The 24326-nt window shown below is 44.4% G+C and overlaps 1 protein-coding gene across 3 annotated transcripts in view; it reads right to left on the bottom strand.

Moving 5' to 3' along the window:
* TMC5 (transmembrane channel like 5) overlaps nt 1-24326 on the bottom strand; it is a 662848-nt gene that overhangs the window by 458092 nt on the left and 180430 nt on the right. For all 3 annotated transcript variants that reach the window (XM_069647144.1, XM_069647145.1, XM_069647146.1), the window contains exons 3-4: nt 11813-11977; nt 4634-4842 (exon numbers count right to left, since the gene is read on the bottom strand). In XM_069647144.1, coding sequence (XP_069503245.1) covers nt 4634-4842; nt 11813-11886 — 283 coding nt within the window. In that variant the 5' untranslated portion in view covers nt 11887-11977. The remainder of the gene's footprint in view (nt 1-4633; nt 4843-11812; nt 11978-24326) is intronic.

Raw genomic sequence — 24326 nt, 5'->3', positions numbered from 1 at the left:
GCAAGTGCAGAGGACTGGCAGGGGTGCCTGGGACTTGTGAGACTCTGGGGTACATCAGGCGGCTAGTCAGTGAGCTGTATGGAAAGGAGGGGGAGAGGGAATAGCAGAGAAATAGGTTAGCAGGGGGAGAGAGAAGGAAGAGGAGAAGAGGAAGGTCTTGAGGAGTTTCCGGAACTTAAGAATATCAGGCTCAAGAGGGAGGGTGGCAGGGAGGCTGTTCCAGAGGGAGGCACCTACTGAGGAAAGGGATCTCCCTCCAAATCTCTGCTTGGAGAACCTGCTCACTCGCAGAAGGTTGGAGGTTGATGAGCAGAGGGCTCGGAAGGGACAGTATTTAGGGAGGCAATGTTGATGGTAAATAGGTCCAAGGCCCCAGAAAGCTTTGTGGACAATGCAGAGGGCCTTGAATTTGATCCTTGCAGCCATGAAGAACCAGTGGAGGGATTTCAGTGCCGGAGAGATGTGGTCCCTGGGCTTCAGGCCAAGGATAAGTCTTGCGGTTCTGTTCTTGATGAGTTGCACAGGGCGCAGGGAAGAAGCAGGGAGGTTGTGAAACATTTGTACTGTGCGTCTACGTTTTCTAGTTTTTGTTGGCTACTGATAACAAGCAACTCAGTTTTCGAGTCATTTGGGGCCAAGGAGTTAACAGCCATCCACATCTGTATGGCTTTAAATACTTTATTAACTCAGTCACATCTTCACTACAGACCCCAGATAGTTTAAATACTATCTGGGTGCCGTCTGCATAATTTACAAACTGGACCCCCAGAGAGACAAGAAGGTCACATAAACGTTTGGAGTACACATTCAAGCATGATCCCTGTGGAACACCACAGGTTAAAAGTGTTCTTTGTGATTGGGCATTACCCATAACCTCCTTGGTCCCAAAAAGGATTTGAACCAACTTGCAGCGAGGGGCTACATTTACCCACCTTGACAAGTCTCTTCGCCAATAAGGCGTGATCGACCAAATCATTAGCCAGGATTTCATTTTGCTCCACAAAAGTTTGATATTGAGAGCAAGCTATTCTGTCAATTATTTTTAGCACTAAGGGAACATTAGTAATGGTCCTATAATTTGCAGCGACTGTTGGATCAAGGTTCTCCTTTTTTATTAGAAGGTCTGATCCATGTCTCTTTGATATTCTCTGGAATATAGGCCTCTTGAAAGGAGCGATTAATAAATCTTGTGAGCCAAAGAACAAGCTTTCTATCTAAATCCTTAAAGAGCGTAGCTGGGAAAAAATTCCCCTTACATGATGTGGGCTTCATCTTTTGTATTGTCTCCATAATCTCGCTTTCCGATACCTCTTTAAATGTAAAAAGAACAGTATCTGGATTCATTGTATTACAAAAGTATTATAATATCAGCGGGCACTATCAATTTAACCTGGTCCAGAATACGTTGCTGATGTTGTGTTGTTTTCTGGATAAAACCCTCATGAATACGTTGACACCAGTCATTGTCTTCGATGATAGATGACTCAACCACAGTTCCTTTTAATTCCTGTGGGACTGTATACAGTTCCTTAGGTTTTGATTTGGCGTTTTCTACTCTTGTGTTACTATTTGAATGTACAAATTCAATTTTGATTTCTCTATCCCTCCATCAAGTCCAGAGTGGAAGTGACAGTACTTTTTGTAGATGGTTGATGGTCAAGAACTGGTTCCTTCATTTTAGTTGGATGCATATTGGTTGCAGCTGCAGATTGTTTTTGATGTGGCTATGCACGATACACAGTCACTATATGCTTGATGTGGGGTGTTATAAGCATTGCCTGGCTGTTTGTAATTTGAACAGTGCCATTAAACCTTGCTTTCACTTATTAGCTGTAAGGACAGATCCCATTTGCCTTGCAGAAACACATCTTCTATCAAACAGAGTCTTTTTTCAACAATATTTGCTCTCGAATTCTCTCGTCTCTAAGACAGGTGACCATTCTGTTTTTTTGCTGAGCATCCAGCCTCAGTAGCCTCTGGTGAAGCACTCCTTCAGAATCTTTCCCCGCCTGGTCCTTCATGGGTATTCTCTCCCCATATGGGTATGTGAGACCAACCAATCTATTGCACCTTGATTCATTGCCCCTTTTGCTGATTTGCTGTCTTTCTTCCTAGGCTTCACTCCCATAAAATCATGAGAGCTCCCCTTTGAAGCTTTTTGGGCCACAAATGCCACACTGGTTTGTTGTTTGTACTCAGCCATTACTAATTGGGTGACCACTTCGAGCGGGATGGTAAACTTCCAACATTTTACCATGATCTCTTCCTTGTACTGCTTGTGAGCATGCATAAATACTCAGGCCAAGCTTAGCAGAGATAGAACTGAGAATTTCTTCCAGATTGTTACTAAACGTCTCATTGCCATCTCTGGTGGGAGCCGAAGTTGCCCAAGTTGTGATGGTTGGGTTGATCCTTCAGGTAGTTTCTAGTCAGACAACATAATTGGCTTAGCTTGACAAGATGTTATATTTTCAGTGGACCTACTGTTTGGTGAGACTTCAGGAATCTTATTTGGAATGCCTACATTGTCGGGCTAACTCTCATCAGATTTAATTCCTATATAGATGACTCGTACTTTCATAGTGAAGGTGTTGCTGATGTCCTCTTGAAGAGTCATAGTTCCATTTGTAGATTCTGCGCTTGTTCACCATCAATTAAGTCTGGATACTCCTCTGGGGTTCCAAAGATTTCAGACATTTTTCTAATGGATGTTCTTGGCCATCTAATGAAAGGTCCCAATCTGTTGGGAGTTGTACACTTTGTAGGGTCGAACCTGGTAGGTGATGGTGACAATAGAGGTTGTGAGAGCAGTTCTATGTCTCTGCGGAAATCTGTGGCAGCAGCCAATTGGGTATCCTTAGCCTGAAACATAAACCTTCTTAGTACCTACCATAAGAGGGATTGGTATAGATTGCATTTTTTTACGGTTAATGATATTTGGCATCTTGGCGTACTTTCTTATGATTCTTTTTCCTCCTCCTCTGTACCTTTTGCATGTTTATATATTTAAATGCTTAGGTATTTAGAACATCCTTAAATGTATCTTTACATTCATTCCGGGGGATAGATCCACTTATTGTACAACCTGCTCACTTGGTAGATAGAGGAATAGGAGATCAAAAACACATTATAAATTGGTTGTATGATGTGATTTATTATCCCCATGTTCCTTCTCCCCCCGGCTCTGCATGCTAAAAATATAGGAAAATCAAGTAAATGATATATGATATGATATGATAGGTTATTTATAAAGCGCGTAATACCCAGAGGTTTCTAAGAGCGGACCCAGGGATCGAACCTGTGTGGTTCTGTGTCGTCTTGCTTCCAAGGCGAGCATGTTGCCGCTGAGCTATCCTCCCGGCACATAATTGTACTATGCCACGATGCCAGCTCCAAAGCTCTACCGCATGATGCCAAATGTTCAAGTGCTAGGTCGAAATCTGAAATGTTAAAATATTTAGGGCCTCATTACGAGTTTGGAGGTAGTCATGGTGCTATTAGCACCATGGCTGCCTCCAAAATCGTGTCTGTGTCCGGGTTCCCTGAATGGGGAAATACCGGGCCATTCCGACTTTGGAGGGCCCGGTATTTCCTCCTTCAGGGAACCCGGATCCGGGCCTTCCCCATTCCCAATTGAGCCCCCATAGGGCCCAATGGGAATGGGGAGGGAGCTAATAACGGGCCCGTTAATAACGGGCCCGTTATTAGCTCCTTGTACCCCTCGCGGGACCCGCTAAGGACGCCTGGTTTTACCAGGCGTCCTTACCGGGTCCCGCAATGGAAACCTTGGAACAGGGTGCCCCCTAATGAACGGTGCTGCTCCCGTACCGGCACCCTTCATTACGGGAGCGCCTGGGTGGTAATGAGGCCCTTAGAGTGTTTTTGACATGTAACTAGGATACATGCGCATGTTGTCTCTTGACACCAGAAAATAAAATGTCTATGGTACTTAGGGATTATTACCAGGATTGTGCCAAACCCTGGTCCGGAACCTAGTAATTAGAGCTCAGAGCTTAAGGTGAAGTCTTTAAAATCCTAGAGTCTCAAAATCTCAAAAACAGGAGTATAGCCAAATAGGATCAGTTCAGGACCAGAGAATTCTGTGCCTATGATATACCATATCTCTACCCTCTCGCAGGGCGGCGCAGTTTTGAACAATGCAGTATCAGGAATCATAGAGGTTTTGGAGCGTGTCTTGGAGCAGATTCGGGATACCTCCACAACTGTTCACGCCCCACAACAGCTCCCACTGCAGACCAGCCAAGCGCTTTCTTCTGGTCTCTCTTCTCATGCTTCTCCACAGGCTTTCCAGAGATTCTTGAGTCACCCATGCAGCTCCCATGACTTTGGTAGTCACGACACTCACTCCCTCACAATCTCACAGCCTCAACCTGCAATGCACTAACGACGACAGGCTGCGCAAGGTCTGTCAAATGATATGAATACTAATCCACCAGGCTAAATTCTGTTAGCCAGGCGTGTTTGCCAATTTGAACCAATGCATTCAAATTCCGAACTTATTTCCAAATATTAAAAAAGTTAAAAATGTAAAAAACAATACATTTTTTAAAAGTAATGGTCTTCCTTACTCTACTTAACATATGCACATCAAACTGCAATAATGATTACATACGGTATCCATTTCCATATGGGTTTGCGAATTGCCCAGAGGTCGCTGAAGGATATTGGCCACTTTCAGTCCTGGCATTCATAGGTGACAATGCTATGGCATCAGAATTATCCATCATCATCCCCTGTCCTCTGTCGTCATAGTCTTCATACGTGTCATAGGGATTCGGACGAAAGGAGGAATTCCTTTGAGGAGAGACTCTTCCATGTTGTCTATGAAAAGGGGTGCACATTAATGAACAGACTGTTAAGATCTGTAAAGAAAGGGTTATAGTTATACAGTCATGCCTGCAAATCTTCATTGAAATGGTTCTTTTAGTGGCTAGTCCCCCGAAGCCACAATGTTATAATTCCCCTTATTCATGAATTGTTGTATAACAGCAATCTTTGATTTTCCTGTTTGAAACTACCTGTTATTTCAACTCATCTGGCTGATGTATGCTTTAAAAAAAATAGCATGCAGCTCCCTTAATATAGCCATTGTCCTAGAAAGGATTTTCCATATAAATATAGACTCTGGGAAGCCTATTCAGCCTATTCATTGCCCTTAGGACATAAGCCTTAATAACCATAAGAAAAGATTGAAGCCCCGGCAGTAAATGAGTTTAGTGTTGTAGATGAAATAAGAAGTGTAAATATACAGCTGCAAAAATGATACAGAAAAATGGGCATGTCTTCAAAGATGCACACCTGCTTCTTACTGACCTTATGAGGTTAGCAGCCCACCATACCCCCAACAAAAGAGGGAGAGCCCCATTCAGCAGAAGGAGCTTGCGGATGTGACGGAGGATGCCGCCTAATTGTGGGAACCAAAATTCGGTGGCATATTATAGTTTGGCAGGATGTTAGAATGCAGAGTGATCAGTGTTAAAGGGAAAATAATGCACTCATGGAAAGGTGATTGGAAAATAGCACCAGGCATTTGAAAGAGGGGTGGCTAGCTTTTGGCATAGAGATGGGAGGAGGTTGAGACTTGTGGGAGCGAGACCGGATGGAAAAATGATTGTTCAAGTGAGTAGAAAAGCATTAGACGTGTGGGCAAATAGAGAGAATCGGACACACATCTATCTACCAAAACCCTACTGAATGGCTCTCCGTGCACAACCACTCCCTTTTCATGTTTTCCTTTCTCCTAGTCTACAATGCAATCAGTAGTTTTTCTCCTCAGTACCTGGCCAACTGTATCCGGTCTACTCCCCATCTCATTTCTTCCACTCCTCCTCTACACTCAACTGCATTGTTCTATGCAACCCTGTCTCCATGCAGCCTCTCATTTCCACTCCTTCTCACTAGTCACATTGGAATATGATCACCATCACAACCAAAACAAGTCTGACTGTGGAGCTCTTCAAAGCTCGGCATACACTTCACCTACTAGCCAAAGAGAGTGCTCCCCCTGCTTGACTCCACGACTGCGTCCAAAGATGTGTAACAATGTAATTTAATATATCCCATTCGGTTCAAACCCTCACTGACTGGCTCACCACCTGTTCTCATCTTCATGCTATTGTAGAGGCACACTTCCTGGAAATGCCACAACCATTTGTAAATGTGCTGTTGTAAGTCATTTCTGATTGAAATTGACAACCCTGTTCTTCCAGAAAATACATATTCAAGTGCACAGTGATTGGGGGGCATGAAGCATTAGATACAAATGAGGAGAAATATATGCATATGAGGAGCCAGAGGTAGGGAGAGGAACATGCAAGTGGATGCGGCAGGGCCCATAGTACACATGTGTGGGATGCAAGGTGGCTCACAATCAGTTATCGTGTGGACAGAGGTTTTGGTCGTGCCAGTGCTGGAACCCTGGGAGCTGGGATGGTGGCACGCTATGCTGTGAGGGATGGAAGTTGATGAAAGAAGATGTCGGAGAGAAACTGCAGGACCTCAGAGGAAAGGTCCTAGTCTTTTCCTTGGACAGCACCAGGAAAAGTCCTGGAAGTTTGGGACTCTTTAGAGCCTATGGAAGTACCCAGGTTCAAATCCCCACAGAGAAACCTGGAGAAGAGAAAGAGGTACTTAAATTAATAAAAAAGAAACCTCAGCCCCAAGGATTGAACACATATTATTTAAAAGGAGCCCAGGGTAATACAAGAATACAAAAGAGCAAATAAAGTGAATCTACAATTGAAGTAATACAAGCCGAACTGGCCAACAGAAAGAGAGCATAAACACAGGAGGACCAGAGGTGAAGCACCCTGCCAGCCAATCCTGTAAGCAGGGCTTTCCACCAATCAGCAGCCAATATGATGAAGAGTAGTCTGGCAATAAAAGCAGAGCCTACTCATTCCGAACTTGTCTCAGTCAGGGACGGGTTCCCTGTCCTTCTGTCCAGACGCTGCTGCAGGAAGAGGAGCTGAATCCAAAAGGAGGAGTTGCTGCCTGGGTAAAGAAGCCTGGACTACTCTGGAGCACTGCCTATCTGGAAGCTGCATTAAGTGCCAGAAGAGCCTGGAGGAAATTGTAATTGTAATTGTTTATTTGTAAAGCGCTTATACACAAGTGAAGTGCTTCAAAGCGCTTATGAAGGAAGGTAAAGAAACTGATTGGCCCATGGGGAAGAAGGAGAGTACCCTTGCAGCCCACCTAAGCGAAAAGAGTGGAAGAGCTGACCTGTCTAAGAACCCCACAAAGAGGCTTAGGAGACTAGTAGCTGATCCAGAGGGAAGATGGAGAGTACCCCTGCAGCCCACCTAAGCCAAAAGGGTGGAGGAACTGAATTGCCTGAAAAGCCTAAAAAGAGGCTAAGGATACTGGTTGACCCAGGGGAAAGAAAGGGAGATCCCCTTCATCTCACCTAAGCCAAAAGGGTGGACGAGCTGAATTCCCTGAGGGGCCTAAGAAGAGACTGGGGAAGCTGATTGACCCAGGGGGAAGAAGGAGAGTACCCCTGCAGTCCGCCTAAGCCAAAAGGGTAGAAGAGTTGACCTGCCTAAGAAGCCTGAGGAAGCTGACTAACCCAGTGGGAAGAAGGAGAGTACTGCTACAGCCAGAAAGGTGAAAGAGCTGACCCACCTGGGAAGAGGCTAAGGCAAAATCTTGCTAAGATCCTGGTAGAGAGAGACCTGGGCAGAAGCTGGGCCCCTGCAGAGAAGGGGATGGGGGGCCACAATCCAGGTTCCCTGAGGATGTGCGGGGCAAATGAAGAGAGAAGGAAGGTAAAGAAGAAAGAGAAGGAAGGTACAGAAGACAGACTCCTGAAGGAAAGACGAGTCACATTGAGAGAGAGAGAGATTACCGACTTGAAGGACAGATAGAAAACCAAACCCAGCTGATCCCTCATCTAAGAGGCCCTGCACCTTGAAGGAAACTACAGGTCCCAGTTTGATTGCGTTGCATAAGCGTCTCTGTTGTATGTCTGAGAAAACTGCGACAGGAAAACTCTTTTGAGTTGTTAGACTTTTGTTATTTAGGTGAGGACTGTAAATTAGATATTCTACCCTCAATACTTTTCAACCAAGAGAAGGATATTAGGTTTATATTCTTCATGGCACCATTTGATTGAGCTATTCTGACAACTCACTTTCAAGGAAACCTTTATTTTGAATTAAAGGATTAGTTGCGACAGGCGAGTTTAGTTTAGGGGTTTTAGTACTCTGGACACCTTTTTACTTCATAGGTATTTTGCTCTATTCTTTAAACCCTGTTTTGGTTACACAGCTTAATAAAGTATTTTCTTTAAACGACACAAAGTCTGAGACCTGTTTGCCATGTTATCAAAAAAACAAAATGCACTTTCAAATAATATGTGCAAACTCATAGAGGTAATGGAATCCCATGTTCAAAAGCCCAATAGACTGTTATCCCATCACCAATGCCTCCGCTATCATTAATTTTTACTCTTACTTATAATAACTTATTTCTTAAAATTGGTTTGCCTTTTAGAATGTTGTAAAAAAAAGATGTTGATATTGCCCTATTAAAAGTTACTCAATTTCTCGATCTCACATGCACGGACAGCGACATTATTTCAATTTTTCCCAGGGCAAAGGCTGCTACCCTTGGTGACTTTCCTGCTACCCCTCGTACTGCTGCTGTGACCCATGGTTCAGGGATTGAAGGGGGGAGCAGTGTAAACCAAAAGTAAACGTGGCTCTTCTTAGGCAGACTTACTTGCATCAGTTCACACTGCTTATCCCTCTGAAAGCCCCTCAGCAGTCTAATAGAGAACCATAGCAATGGAAGTTCAGTCTCCTTCAGTAGCAGTCTGCCTGTTGCTCAAAGGCATCCAGCCACTATCTGGGAGGACAGGCGACAGCCCACTGAACAAAGACACACAAGCAGCTGACAATAATGGCTGCTGAGGGGCTAGAGGAGGGACAAGGGGTGGAAAACCCCCATATGGTTCAACAGGGGGTAGCTGGAGCATTGCATGTGGTAAGAGAAACAGCTATAAGGAAAAGCTAAAAACGCTAGCATCAGGAACTGTGCATCGTTAGAGTTGGGAAGAGATCTACCAGTGTGTGGCCTCTTTCCAGTGTGTGGGCAATACAGGGATTATTTACATGCATGCAGTGAATCTATATACATAGCCCTGCACAGGGCGGGGTCCAGCCCTGTGATATCAGTATGGGTGATTATGGGAGATTGCAGATTTTGCGTTTTTTCAAAAATAGGCTGTTATGACACAATACAACATACACAAGGTTATAGCAGACCCCCATGTCCATGTCAGCTACAGACCCGAGCAACGCTGGGTGGTACCGCTAGTAGTCACATAAATATGCATTATTTGGAGGTTAAACATGCTTCCCTCCAGTCATGTGCAATTCCAGGAGCCTTCACATGCCAATGAAAAGCCCACAAAAGATGTCCCTATTCACAAAGCTCCTTTCAATGTGTGCATCATAGATGTTCACGTTCAGATGACCTTTTTCATTCCCTTTGCATAAATAAGGGGGGGTTTCTGCATATTTTAATGTGTGCCCTGAATTAAGAAGCAGGATGCACAATAACGTGCAGAAAACAAACACATTCCACGGTCTCTCTGTGCAACAGGAGATGGGGAAGTGCAACGAAGGACAGGGTAATTTCTGATTCCTTCATGCATTTTTCTATTTTAGTGTGGAATAGCAGAAGCATGAACTGCTGCTCACCCACTTACTTCACTATCCCTCAAACAGGGATAGAAATGCTTTTTACACATTTTACAATGATAGGTCATTTAATGGCCGGTCATGATGAAATGCATTTCCAGCATCCAGCTGGGTGCAGGAAGTGCCATACATGCTACCAACGCTAATGTATGAAAGGGGGCTAGTCAGCACATCATTTGTGCTGCAGCACAGTCCCCTGGAAATGCACAGGCCACCTTTGTGAATAAGATGTACTGCACATTTCTCAAAGTAATGCAAATAAAAATAAAAAAAGAATCCTCTGCAACAGTATTGAGCATTTTTTTTAAAGATTACAATTGTTGTCAGCTGCAAACAAAACGTTCGATTTAGTTTCTATATTAAAAAAACAACCAGCTGCATGCCATTAATCATTTAAAGACTTTGCTTCCTTTGGCCATCCCTGGCAGAAAAGGTTCTGAACTTCTGACAATTCCATTAACTTTATATTGTGCTGGCAGGAAAAGGTCTCACCACTTCAATAATGTTCACAACAACATTTCATCAGCATGAATTGTCATGAGTTTAAGCCGAATCCGTAACGAGAATCTCTTATACGTTCATCCAAACCCGAATCACCCAAACACAGTGAAAATTCTGGTGACTCAGTGTTCGGCTGAATTTGTTTTCCCAGGCTTTTGCAAGAGGAAGCATTGTTCCAGGTGGTGCAGGAGGAAGTATTGTTCCAGGTGGGAGTTGGGGCATTATTTGGTTAGATTTTGCTCAGATAGAAATGTAAAACCTATGTGGTCTCATTACAAGGTTGCCGGTCCGGTAACAAAGGTACAGGTAAGCTTGCCGGTACCGTTGTTACCGTACCCGGCAAACTACGAGATCTGCTCGCGGGTGCCGGTCAGCCCAGCAGGTCTGACCTGCCGGGCGGAACAGCACTCGCGAGCAGACGTACACGGTAGCGCCGGCACCGTTATTAACGGTGCCGACGCTACTGGCCTCCCCATTCCCATTGATGGGAATGGGGAGTCATTTTTACCGCAAAGAGGAATTACCGGGTCTGCAGGGGCTGGAATGCCCCAGTACATCCCCATTGCTGGTAAAAAACTGACTCTGGCGGCAGCCGTGACGGTATTTACCAGCACGGCTACCGCCACCCTTATAATGAGGCCCATGGCCCTTTCCTGGGCATAAGTGGGGCGTGAGGCAAAACACGCTAGCTGAAATGGTCCCCTCCCTGCAAAGTGACTTTGTTTTGCCTTTAGGAGGTTGATGGCCTTTGCTGTGGTTCCCAACTTGGTTACTGCATCATAATTATTCTTTTTGCTTTAAAGGGGAATCGGTTCTTTTCCATTCTGTCTTAAGTGCTTGCTTTAAATAACTTATCAAATAAATATATTGGTGAGAACCAAACAGAATTGCAGTCATTATTGTACAGGCATATTATTTTAGCATTTGTTTAGCTGTAAGTGCAGCGTACCCGTTTGGAATGTGCATGTCTCCACACAGCATGCCCATCTAAAAAGACATTGGGCCTCATTACAATTATGGAGGTAGCCATGCCGCTTTTAGCGGCATGGCTACCCCCATACTGGGTACCGGGTCCGGGTTCCCTAAATGGGGAAATACTGGACCATTCCGACTTTGGAGGGCCCAGTATTTCCCCATTCAAGGAACCCGGACCAGGTACATCCCCATTCCCATTTGAGCCCCGATAGGGCTCAATGAGAATGGGAAGGATGCTAACAACGGGCCCGTTGTTAGCATCCTGGTTTGCTCGCGGGACCGGCTAAGGACGCCTGGTTTTAGCAGGCGTCCTTAGCGGGTCCTGCGAGCGGACCTCGTAATGAGACGGTAGGGGGTTAACGGTGCCGGCAGCTCTACCGGCGCTGTTAACCCCCTACCGCCTACCTTGTAATGAGGCCCATTGTGCTGGATTTTCTAAATGTTTCACATTGTCTGTTACAAAAAAAAATAATCTAATACAAACTGCAATTTCCCATTTAAGCAATTAATATTACATGTTCAAAACAGAAATAACATGAAATTCACTTGTATGAGTACAAGAGTGGTATTGAGAAATGTATTATCACACTATAGGTAATATAACCTACCCTCTATCTATTTCGAGCGTCTCAGAATAATGGTAGGCAGAGTTGTCCAACCCTTCATCATAGTTAAACGACATGATAGGATAGATTTGTTTTGATTCCTGGAGTTCACTTTCAATAAAAAGTGCTTTTATTCAGAATGTGCTTCTCTTTAGGGCACATGTGAACCTGAAAATAAAAAAAATAAAAACAGATTAGTGTTTTCTAACATGTAAAGCAAGAAGACCAGTTAGGTTCGCTATTCCAAAGGTATCACAAAGAAGGGCCTGATCAATATACAATGCAACACACTCTGCATTCCCACAAAGTTGGAGAAGAAGTGGGGGGGCTTCCTACTAGAGATACCCCTGTCCTTGGCAGGGACAGAGCTGGAGACACAGGATGGGATGATTGTCTAACTAATCCCACCTAGCGAAGGACTAATCCTAGGATGCGCTGGTGTGCCGCCTGTCTAGAAGTGGATAGAATAAGAAGCAGTGGGAATGTTATCACACAATTTGTGTTTCTCAATAGGCCACCATTCAGTTGTTCTAAAGGCTCAATATCATATATCAGTCCATTCTCCCATCCTTTGCAAATTATGTTCATCAAGTTATGGAAGGTCCACACGGCTACTTATAGCAAAACCTAATTTATTAACCAATAGTCTGGAGGGCCTTGCATTCCAAAAAACCAAAATTAAAACAAGTATGAAGACACTTCATCTGATCAACTTCGGACACATCAGGTCTCATTCTGAGTATGGAGGTAATTATGGTGCTATTTGCGCCATGACTACCTCCAATACCGGTACCAAGTTCGCCCTGGTTCAAAGGGGACTTACCGTTCTATTCCGACCTTTGCAGGACCGGTAAATCCCCATTGAAAAAGCCATTCCCCATTCCCATTTGAGGCCCCAAAGGGCTCAATGAGAAGGGGGAAGGCGCTAATAACGGTACCACAAATTGCGGTACCGTTATTAGCTATAAAGTCCCTTAACGGGTCCCGTCCATAACGCCTGGTAAAACCAGGCGTTAAGGAAGGGACCTGCTAAGGGAACTCGGAATAGGGTGCAAAGGGATTACCGGCACTGGTGTCCTTACCGGTGCCCGGTATCCTTTTGCGCCAAACTCGTAATGAGGCCCATCGTATCCTGTTGGTCCAAAGTTGATCAGTTCAAAACTGTATCCTCGGTTAAGTTCCCTGCTAACAGCGTTCCAGTTTCTATACAAATGTATGTACATTCATAGTATGTACAAGGAATACTTGTTTTAAACACGTATGGCTGGACATGCAAATAATGGCTGATAATTACTACACATGTACGGCAGTAACTGAAGGGTGCACACTTGGATGAGGGTCCAATAAATAGTGAAATCTGTGTTCAAATGCCCCTAGGTGATACCATGAGCTGATCATCCTTAACTTTTTTATTTCTTTATCGTTTTGTCTCTGATTGTTACCCATAGAGTAGCCTTGCCTCAGTTTGGGGTGATTGTAAACTGAGGGAGGTGTTCATTGGATGCCTATATCTTGAGAAATATAAATGGGCATACATTAGGTTGAGTTTGACTCTGTTTTTGCGCTCCCTAAGGTAAGAGAATTCCACCATAGGGGAAGGGCAGTTCTTGAAGTCTCAGCCTTCCCAAGTTATTCCTCCTCTGTAACAGTTCCAGCCGTGTTTCTAAAACCTCCTCGTGCTGGGCTGTCCCACCTCATAATGCAGGTGTCTCTCCACGGCTTCCTCTTCCTTAACTCATACCACAAACTCATGCTCTTGTCTCACCACATCCTCTGGCAGACCCAGTAGCCTTGTCTTTAAATGTCCCTCGATATCAGTTTCTTCTTGCTGTCACGGAGCCTCTGTGCCCAGTCTCGCGTTCACTCTTTTTCACTTCTTGCCTGTTATGTCTACGCCTTCTCTTTCCGTTTTTCGTTCTCTTCTCAAAACCTGCTTTCTATCTTTCTAAATTAGTATCCATGTATTTTACAATTTCATATATCTCCCCATCTTCTCTGGATGTGCCACCACCTCTTCCTGATCTTTCCTCCATCTCCTTCTTCACCGGCTGTTTGCAATCTCCTCTTCCCCTCTAAGTCACCTTTGTTACTCTACTTCAAGCCTCCTTCGTTACTCCGGCAGCTTTCTCCACACCAGTCTCCTCCTTTCATATCCTCTCGCCTCCACAACTCTTCTTCTCCGCTCCCTCTGGACTCCAACGTCCTTCTGTCATCCCCCTCTCCCTTTTATAAGGACCTGTCCCTGTGCGTGTAGACTTTCGTTCTGTGACCATTCTCAGGTGCTTGTGGGAATATTCATTAAATGTTAAATGTTAAAGGTATTTGTAGCGCGCACCGTCACCAACGGAATTGGTCCCCAGGCGCTCAGGCGGATCTGTAAATGATAAAGGTGGGATGGGTTAGTAGGGTGAAGAAGGGAGTAGGATAGTGAGGGGAGTGGTGTTCTGTTGGCAGCTTCAACTCAGTATACACCGGGTGCTGAGCTTTGTGGCGGGTATCGGATCGTAGTCAGTCCGCGTGTGTTGTTGTTCCGGCTTATGTGTTGTTGCAGTGTTGTGAAGTGCATGCGGCTTGTTTTGCGTGAGATGGTGGTGTGAGGCTTTTGAGTGAGATAAGTATGCAGAGTTTGAGCTTATATTGGTTAGTGGGTAACCTGACCTTTACCATGTTAACATTCACAGTTCTGTCTGAGTGTGGCACTTGCTGGCCCTCACATTCCCATCTAGACGCGGCGCAGGCCAATGTTTAGGACTCCATCCAGGTGTGGGCATGCCAACATTCACAACTCCATCCGAACGCCACGCAGGCTGGTGTTCACAACTCTAAGTGTGGCACATGCTAGCATTCACGTTTTTCTAGGCGCGGGCATGTTATCCTTCAATTAATCCTATCCAGATGTGACGCAGGCTAACGTCTATCTAAGTGCGTCTGCCGGTCTGGATATGTTTGTCCGGTACGTACGAGTGGGAGAGTCACTTGAGGGCTTTCGTCTGGGTCTAGGTATGTGGTCAGTCTCTGCAGCCTTCCTTTGTGGCTATTTTCCATGATGTCTCATTAGGCAGTATAAGTAGCTTGTTGGAACAAGGAGGCAGTCCTGTGACTGCCTCTTCCCCTAGCAGGTCCGAATGCCGAGCCGCCATATTGGGCCAGAGCCATCATGCATGTGGCCTTCATGCATTCGTGCTGTTAGCCATACAGAGGGAACTATATGCTTCTCAAGTTTTTCCGGTTTATGAGTCCATGTGCTCATTAGCAAGACTCTCTCGGCGTGGAACTCGTGAACTTCAGCCCTAGTCTAGATCACGTGTCCATGAGCGGTACGATGCCCTGCAACGGTTCCATGTGTAAATATCCCCACAATAATATCGCCATACAAAAATATCGCCATATTTTTGCTGCGATATTAAGACATGGAACCTGCGTGAGACACCCCCGCAACCAACGTATTATTTTAAAAGGAGCGGGGGACACCCCCGCAGCCACTGCTCCCAAAAAACCCTAATATTATCCCCACAAAAAATATAGCCTATGGCCGTTCCCGGCAACCATATATATACGGCGATATTTTTGGTGGGGATTATATTACCTGATACCCCTGCAACCATGGATCAGAGTTATCATGGAAGCTCTGAGTTAGAATTACATATCTCAGAGTCACTCAGCCGTTAGCAGTACCCAGCCCCCTTCGCCTTCGTGCCAAGTGAAGAACCTTATCAAAGTGTGTGACCCTGGGCAAATGATTTACTCTCACTGTGCCTTGTCTGCCACAATTGTGAACCGCTAGTGGTGATTCAGATTGCAGTATGTTATTTTAAAAAGCCTCCCTCGTGGTCTACTATAGTGTAGCATTGTTAAAGCCAACAATTATGACATGTGGATATTGAACATGTTTCCTTTACTTCAAAGTATGAATTAAAAAGCAATATGTGTTGTTTCGAAATGTACGGGTCGCCCTGAGAATGTTGGTTACAGTTGTTGTTTGTGATGGTTGAGAGGAGTTTCCGTAAATTAAAACTGATAAGAACATGTTTATGGTTTTTAATGGCTGAAAGAGGCTGTTGGCTCTAGTTATACTTTCAATTGAGGGTTCAATGACAGAACAATAGATTACACAGAAGCAATAAACAATTTTGCGGCAGTACAATGTAGATACGTAAGCTTTAGAAAATGAACATATACATGACAAAATGAAAGTTATTTTTGTGTGCAATATTGTTCTCTACTCTGTGATGTCGACAAATTACTTTATGCAATTTAATTAAAAGTGAATACAACCAGCTTCTGCCTGTGTGCAGGGAGGTGAAGGCTCCTCCCTCAATGCCGCTCTTTCATATATCTGTAAGGCTGCAATCTCTGGTGATCCTGACGTTTAGGACAACAAATCCCATCAGCCCATGCCAGAGTAGGCAACGATGAGTAATCTTGGGATTTGTAGTCCAAGACATCTGGGTGGCCATAGGCTTCACACCCCTGCCTAAGGTAACTGGGTAACTGTACAAGGAGGCCTCAACACGTCTCCTGTCCCCCCGCAACTCCGGGCAAACACAAAGCGGCATTCTGATTTTGCAATAGGAGTCTGTTTCGTAGCTTTATATCTACCAGCAAAAGAGTAAAAGGCTTGTGAAATAGAAATGTTTGTAGTGGTTGGCCTTTTGACATTTCTTCAGCTCCTTCCCTTTCAAGTGGTTTCCATGGATACGTCCTTTGCCCTCACTTGAGAACTACATCAGCCAGAGGCCACCAGGCCAGGAACACCAACAACCTGAGAGGCAGGTCAGGAGAAGGCAGCGGTGGCACTTGTGCTTCACAAGTAACATGGCCATTCTCTTTACCATGACGTCCGCATGTTCCCAGGCGCTGAAAACCATAGCTCTCAAACATTTGTGTTGCAAAGGCGGGTGAAATCACCCGCTTTTGTTTTTGGTGGGTGAGACGCCCATTGGAATGAATGGGCTTGCAGGAGGCTTGGCAGGTGAGTCAGCCCTTTGCAAGGCGGGTGACACCAGCCAAAAGCGTGTGAGTTGAGAGCTATGTGAAAACGTGTATAGAAACGTCGACCTGGGAGGAGGGAAATACAGACTTTCCAGCAGAACCTGCTTTGCAGAAATGCCCCTTACCAAAGACAATGGTATTTCCTGCCCATCGGGTGCAAATATCCCGGGTCCCGAGGTCGCGCACAGCAGAATACAAAGAAGCAAAAGAACCCGGAAATGCGACGTTTTTTACAGTCCGTTTGAAACATTGGGCCTGGTTTACAGAAGCACTTTTGGAATGGGAAAACCCCAATGAAAAAGGCTTTGTAAACCAGGCCCCATTGTTAGGCAAAGCTAAGTGCAAAGTCTAAGTTTCCAGAAAGCCAAGTCCTCTGCAAATAGAATGGTAACGCTATACTGACTCACCAAACGTGCAAAGCGAGTATTGAGAAATAGGCCATGTAGAGGTTACACGGATGACATAAGACGTATTGTTCAGGCGGAACAAAGAAGCTACTTTATAAACCAACCGCGGATTAAGTAAACCTTATATAAACCCTTTAATAGCTCACAATTGAAATAGAGAGGTTTCTTTCGGCACATGTATTATTGAAAGGCTTGACCACAGCGGCTCAGGCCCCGCACTGGAGCTGAAGACTAAGACGGGATGGATCGAATGAGATTGTATTAGCTGGTGTCCCCACCCCAGATCTGTAGGATTTTCGACCCCTCTAGGTTGTCACACTAGCCAGGCGCCAAGCCAGCAACCTGTGGCTCTCCATATACTACAACTCCAATGCTAACTCGGCATTGGCTATGCTGAGAAGTGCTGATGGGAGTTGTAGTCCAAAACACCAGGGGAACAAAAAAGGTTGCAGACCCATGTACTAGACCATAGCATAACAGGCAGCATAAGTCAGTGAATATGGGTTCAGGCATTGCTATCAACACCATCTACAAATCTTGCAAAGGTAACTGGAGAGATAGACGAAAAGAAATACACTCTTAACATGTCTTGTTAGTGTCCCTTATTGAGGTGGTGTCAGCCATTAAAAGCAATGGTGTAACACACAATTAGAGGGCCCCCTGTGAGTCCTGCGGAGGCCACTCCAAGCTCCTTCAAGCTCCACATCAGACTCTATGGGCCTCATTACAAGATTTGCGGAATGGGTTAACGGGCTCCGCTAATGGAGGCAAACCCGTTAAACCCATTCCGCAAAATTACGAGGTTCCCTCGCGGGACCCGGTAAGGACTCCTGGTAAAACCAGGCGTCCTTACCGGGTCCCGCGAAGGGTGTCCAGGGAGCTAACAACGAGCCAGTCGTAATCGACCCGTTGTTAGCTCCCTGCACCCATTCCCATTGAGCCCTATGGGGGCTCAAATGGGAATGGGGAAGGTCCGGGCCTGGGTTCCCTGTAGGGGGAATTACCGGTCCCTCCAACCTCGGAATGGCCCGGTATTCCCCATTCAGGGAACCCAGACCCAGTTTTGGTGGCAGCCATGCCGCCAATAGCGGCATGGCTACCGCCAAAGCCGTAATGAGGGCCTATGGCTCATTCTTAATTGCTATGATGATATGGTAACGCCTCAGGCCCGATGGATATGATGATTATGCTGCCGCAGCTGTCTGTTGCACTAGCTGAAAGATGTACATTTTTTAATCAAATCTTACATCTTAAACCTAACATAGAAACAAGGGGACGACACCTAAAGGTTCCTGTTGCCACTGTGTAGGGCCAGTAGCATTATTATGGGCATGGCAGTATCAGAGGCAGCTGTTGGTGCCCGGGGGCGGGCCGCTTCTGAGGGGGCTCTGGCATTGTAAACAGATCAAGATCAGTGGTCAATGGTGGCAGGTGAAAATCTTTAGGGCGGGGGCATTAACATCTTCCACACATTAGCGCAAGCGAGCAAACGTAGGAGGAGTGCCCTAAGTGATGTAGGGGGGGTGCGTTGTGTCTCCCAAGGACATTTTTAAAATAATCTGTTGAACTGGTGCATCTGGTAGGTATATTTCTTTCAGAAAAATGGGTTTAAAAGCCATACAATTCACAATTAGTTATCTGGGGCAATGCATGATAAAATCTAGAGGATACCATGTCACCATCAATAGAACGATTCATTTGACAACATTTTCGTGATACATGAGTTAACAAAATATTAGAGCATTGCCATTGTAAGTCATTTTTATTCAGGTGTGCCCCTGATATATCCCAGCATTGTCAGTGTAAACCATTTAATGAAACTGTGTCTATATTAAATGCCAGCATTCCTAGTATAAATCGCTTTGATTTTGTGCCCACAATCTATGCCATTTTGGTCATTGTAATTATCTTTTATGAAGCTGCTGAGATAATCTAGGTTTGTGTGGTCACTGTAAATCAATTTCATGGAGCTGCAGCCACAATCTATGCCGTTATGGTCAATGTAAATAACGGAGATGAGGCTGCAGCCACAATCTATTCCAAAATTCTCAATACAGAAAATTGGATGATGTTGCGCAAACAATACAAGCCAGCATTGCCACTATCAATAACTTCCATGATGCAGCCCCCTGCCACCAAACACACGAAAGCATTGCGCACACCAACTTATCCCCCCTCTGTCACACATAAACATCACCAACACAATAAATCAGAAGCAGGAAATAAGGACATGTGCAACTTGAACTCTGCCGGTTCAGGAAGGAAAGAACCAGGAAACAGGCCATCCTTGTATACGCCTCCAGATTTTGGAACCTCCCCCACATCAACACCAGACTCGCCCCCTCGCTTCTACATTTCTTCAAGGAGTGGCTTCTCCATAACACCTAAATCCACACACCGTCCACGCCACCCCTAAATGTAGACTGGGTGATCTGCTCCTCTCTGCTTCCTCCCTTGGCTGCTTGTAGATCCGTTGCTACCAAATTGCTGTTCTCTCCCGCCCCCATTGTTAGATTCCTCACTTCCTTGTATTGATCCCTTGCGATCTGCTTCCCTCGCCGCATTATTCCTCCTATGACTTGTAAAGCACTGTGTTGCTTCCTGAAGCTAGTGCTCATTAAATGCCATAGTAATAATAGAAATGATAATAATAATAATACAAATAATACAATCATGAGACACTGCAAACATGTATTTTGGATCACTCAGCATGATCTAGGGTGGTCTTGTTTGCAGCCAGTCTGCATATTGTAAATACATTTCTCTGGTTCAGTTTGTAAATAAATTGCTGTTTAGAAATAAAATATTCTCTAAGTATATAAACAATTCGGGAACTGAGTAAATCTCCCTCATTCTCTGAATACATCTAATATGAGAAAGGATATGGGGAAACATGGCACAATAGTGCCTGGCTGCTTTTCATATATGTCTGTGATAGTGATGTAAGCATGCAACTATTTTGAGCACACAATGCACACTGGGATGAATGCTCATTTAATTTGTCACATTAATCACCCTAAAAGAAATGTCTGCAAAATAAGAGTCATATTTACCATCATGGAAAGGCTTTCACTTTAGGTGTGAGCCTGGTGCAGAGCAAAAAACAACTCTTCTTGTTTGCTTGCTGCATGTGTTGGACACAAAAACAATGTTTTGGTGGCGATAAGTGAAACACAGCATGTTACTGTGGCCTCTTTTAGGAGAGGAGAGGGGGAGGGGCAATAAGCCACTGCTTAAAACCAACATTTGCTTTGTTGGACTTTGTGAGGAGTCCTTATTGCGAAACACTTTTTTTGTGAACTCTCAAATTTTGATGTAAGGCAAGGTTTTCAATGTGAACCTCAAATGGGGAGATCACTAATGCGAACCATCCAAAACCCCTAAAGGATTGTTTTAACAAAATAACATGATTCAGTGCATTATGAACAACATGTGATACATTTGGAGTAGGAGAATTATTTCTGAGCCCACTTTTTTTTGTATGTACGCCTGTAACACCCTCATTCGTAACCTAACCTGAGGCACTGCATGCACCTCGGAGATGCTGGCGAGGGACCGGAAAATATTTCAATGGTTTGCCTCCACGCCACTCTCATTGCCCACGTTTTGCCTAATTTGTAACTCAATGATCCAGTTCTGTCCCTATGGCTCCCACTACGTCAGTTGTGCACTATGTTGTTCTGGCTGCCTAAGTTCTGCCCCAATGTCTTTTTCACTGATAACATCTGCCAATAATCAGCGCCATGTTGCTCTCCCTACTCATGTTCTGCCACATGTCAATATCAATGTTCCTCTCACTTTCCCAGTTCTGCCCCATATGGTTTTTACCGCCCCAGGTCTGCTCCATGTGACTCGCACGTCCCCAGTTCTGCCCAAATGCCACTCTCACTGCCAACTGTCTGCCCCATTCCTCTCAGTTTCCCAGTTCTGCACTATGTGGCGCTCACTTCCTCATTTCTGCCCCATTTCGTTTTCAGTTCCCCACTTGTGCCCCATTTGGCTCACACTGCCCAGGTTCTTCCCCACAATTACTAACACTGCCTGAGTTGGCTTCATTATGCGGTCCCTGTCAAAGCACTGTCCCATGTTGCTCTTACTTCCCCATGCAAATCTAACACCCTCACCCCATTCTAGGGGCCAGGACTCGAAAGGACCTCGCTCTTACTGCAGCGACAAAGGCTTTGCCTACCCTCATGTATGGACGGTGTCCCGTCACACATGAAGTCATGCACGGCCACTGTCCCTGCAAGAAGATGTTGGTGCTGACCCACAGCAGTCACTATCCGATTGACTAATGGGGAATCTATGAGTTGGGCAGAAAGTTGGTGGATTCACCTTTTCAGCGCAATCACCGCCGCGCATAACAGCTGCAGTAATGGCACCAAAAATGCCCCACTGAGTACTATGGCCTCAATAAAATTGGGACATACACCGCCACTGCAACTTGTGATCCGATGGTAATACCCTCGGACCAAGTGGCGGTAACAGTAATTGCATGGGTCAGTATTCCGGCGGATTAATCCCAGGCATACCGCCCAACTTTTGATGAGTGTATTTTATTGAATGTATATAGTAAGTTTGCCAAAGTGCTGAACAGAAAATTAAACAATGGTACAAAATGAATGAGATATATATGAAATTGTAAAATACTTTAATGCAATTTTAGAAAGATAGAAAGCAAGTTTTGAGATGAGAACAAAAGACAGAAAGAGAAGGCGTAGACATAACAGAGAAAAGAAGTGAAAAAGAGTGAAAGCGAGACCGGGCACAGAGGCTTAGGGACAGCAAGAAGAAACTGATACATACATTTAAAGAAAAGGCAAATAAAGTGAAAAGGTAGAGGAGAATGAACCCGAATCAAAGAAAGGGAGGAAAGAGAAGAAGTAATAGGAGTACGAGAGGAAAGGCAAAATTTGAGCCAAATAGCAGAATTACAGATAGAATTAAGAGGAGTGAGTTGATAAGACAGACATCCAACTAAAACAGCTGAGCAACAATCAAGATGAAACCAAACCACAAAAGTCATAAGTAATTTGATAACACAGAAAGAAAGCAAAGAGAGAACTAATGGATATTATTGAGTTGACAATGACAGGAAAATATTAGAGATACGAAGGAAAAAGAAGACTATAGGGCCAAATGTGACACTAACAATATGGGTAGATAAGGAGAAAGGAAGAGGGAGGAAAAGAGAAGAGAGAGCAGAAGGAAGTAAAGAAGGGGACTGGATGAATTGGGAAAGATAGAACTTCAGTTTTGGGTGCATTTAAAATGTGAGTGCATCCAGGACTGAACGGCAAGAATATAAGCTTAGAAAGAGTGGCATGTAGAGAATCGGAGTAGAAGAGAAAGAAAGGGAAATCTGGGAGTCATCAGCATGGAAGTGATGAAAAGAACCGATCCATTGGGCACACCAAATTGCAAAGGAAATATGTAATACAATTACCAGCCCCAGAAACAGCATATGTTACATAGGAGCGAAATCACAGCAAGACCAATCCAGAAAACCCCGGAAAGAGAGGTAAGAACGAAAGAAGAGTTAAGTGGTCAACGTTGTCAAAAGGAACAGAAAACTGTAGAAGAATACATAGTGAAGATTGTTTGGCATAACAAACACACACGAGGGAATTAGTGATAGAGAGAGGAGCAATATATGTAGAACAAGATACACACGACCATGACTGATGACGTGGAAGAAGAGAGTGGTGATCTGAGTAATATGCAACTTCAGCATAAACAACCCGCTCTAATACTTTACAAACAAAAGGAAGGAAAGAGATTGGGTGAGAGGTGGCAGGAAGAGATGAGTTAAAATAGTTTTTTAGGACAGGAATGATAATTGCATGTTTAAAGGTCGAAGAGACGATATAAGAAGAAAGATACATCATAAATGGAAGATGAAGAGGGTAAATGCAGGAAATGGGAGAGGAGGTTAAAAGGTCATGGGGGAGGCAGTGGGATAGGCATGTGTTAGAAAGTGGACGATATTAGTTTCAGAAGAGGAGGTAAAGGAGGAGTGCAGGTAAGAGTAGAACATAGGGCGGAGGCCTTTGCGATAAAATAGCAAAATCATTTGGAGAGAGTGAAAATGAAGAGGAGGGTTCAGGAGGAGGAGGAGACAGGACGCAATTTAAGAGCTGAAAGAAAAAAGAGAGTGAGGTAAAAAAAAGTCATGCTTTTTAGCAGCCATTTAAGAAGAGTCATATTGAGTGTGCAAGGAAGAGAGACGGTAAAAGTCGGCGGGGAAATTAGATATTTATTCCAGCTGCGTTCAGGACAGAAGAGTGAGGAACAAGAAAGCCAAAGAAGTAGCAGTGAGAGCAAACGCTGGAAGCTTTACGAGAAGGGGAAATGTTTTAAGAGCGGTAGTATAGATCAAGAGCGGAAAGAATGATAGAATTTTAAGAAGATAGAGCAGAATTATCAGAGAGTAGGAAATATTCAGAGAATGGGGTAAGTGTGTTTAATACTGAAGAAGAGGGAGCAGAGCTACGAAAGGATCGAAGGTCCCATAGTGAAAATGTCAAGGTAGAGAGACGAAGTTTGTTTGGGAGGATAGTAAAAGAAAAGGGGAGCAAAGAGGGATAATAAGTACAGATTGGAAGAGCAGTAATGGGTGAATAAGAAGGGAATGAAGTCAAGACAAGAACCAGAGGCGTGGGAGGAAAGTGAAGGATATCTAAAGAGATGATATGATTGGAGCAAAGAAAGGAAAGGGCAGGAATTAGTAGTTAGGAGGTGATCAATGAGGTCACTAAGAAGGAAGAATGGATAGTCAAAAGGAAGAAGGAAATAAATAAGAGAATCCAAGTTGGAACAGAAAGTAGAATTGTCTGCACATGTATTTTCCAGTTAAAGCTTTTATGGAACCATCATCTACTAATAGCAGCACAAACATTTAGATTATGCTGAAACTAAGGGGAGGGGAAATATTCCTTAAACTTGTAGGGGAATATTGTCCTCTACAATCCCATAGAACTTTATTTTGTTGAGTGGGTGCAGACATCTTTCAGGTCAAGAAATCACATACATTGTATTATGCTGAGAGTCAGAACGATTATGACTGGAGTCACTGTCTCAATACTTTCCTTCGGATATTTTTTTGAAAATTCCTATGA

This window comes from Ambystoma mexicanum, chromosome 2q, assembly GCF_040938575.1.
Source record: "Ambystoma mexicanum isolate Mex_15411 chromosome 2q, UKY_AmexF1_1, whole genome shotgun sequence".
NCBI lineage: Eukaryota > Metazoa > Chordata > Amphibia > Caudata > Ambystomatidae > Ambystoma > Ambystoma mexicanum.
The sequence above is the reverse complement of the archived record's forward strand: the minus strand, read 5'-3'. Positions and strand labels throughout refer to the sequence as shown.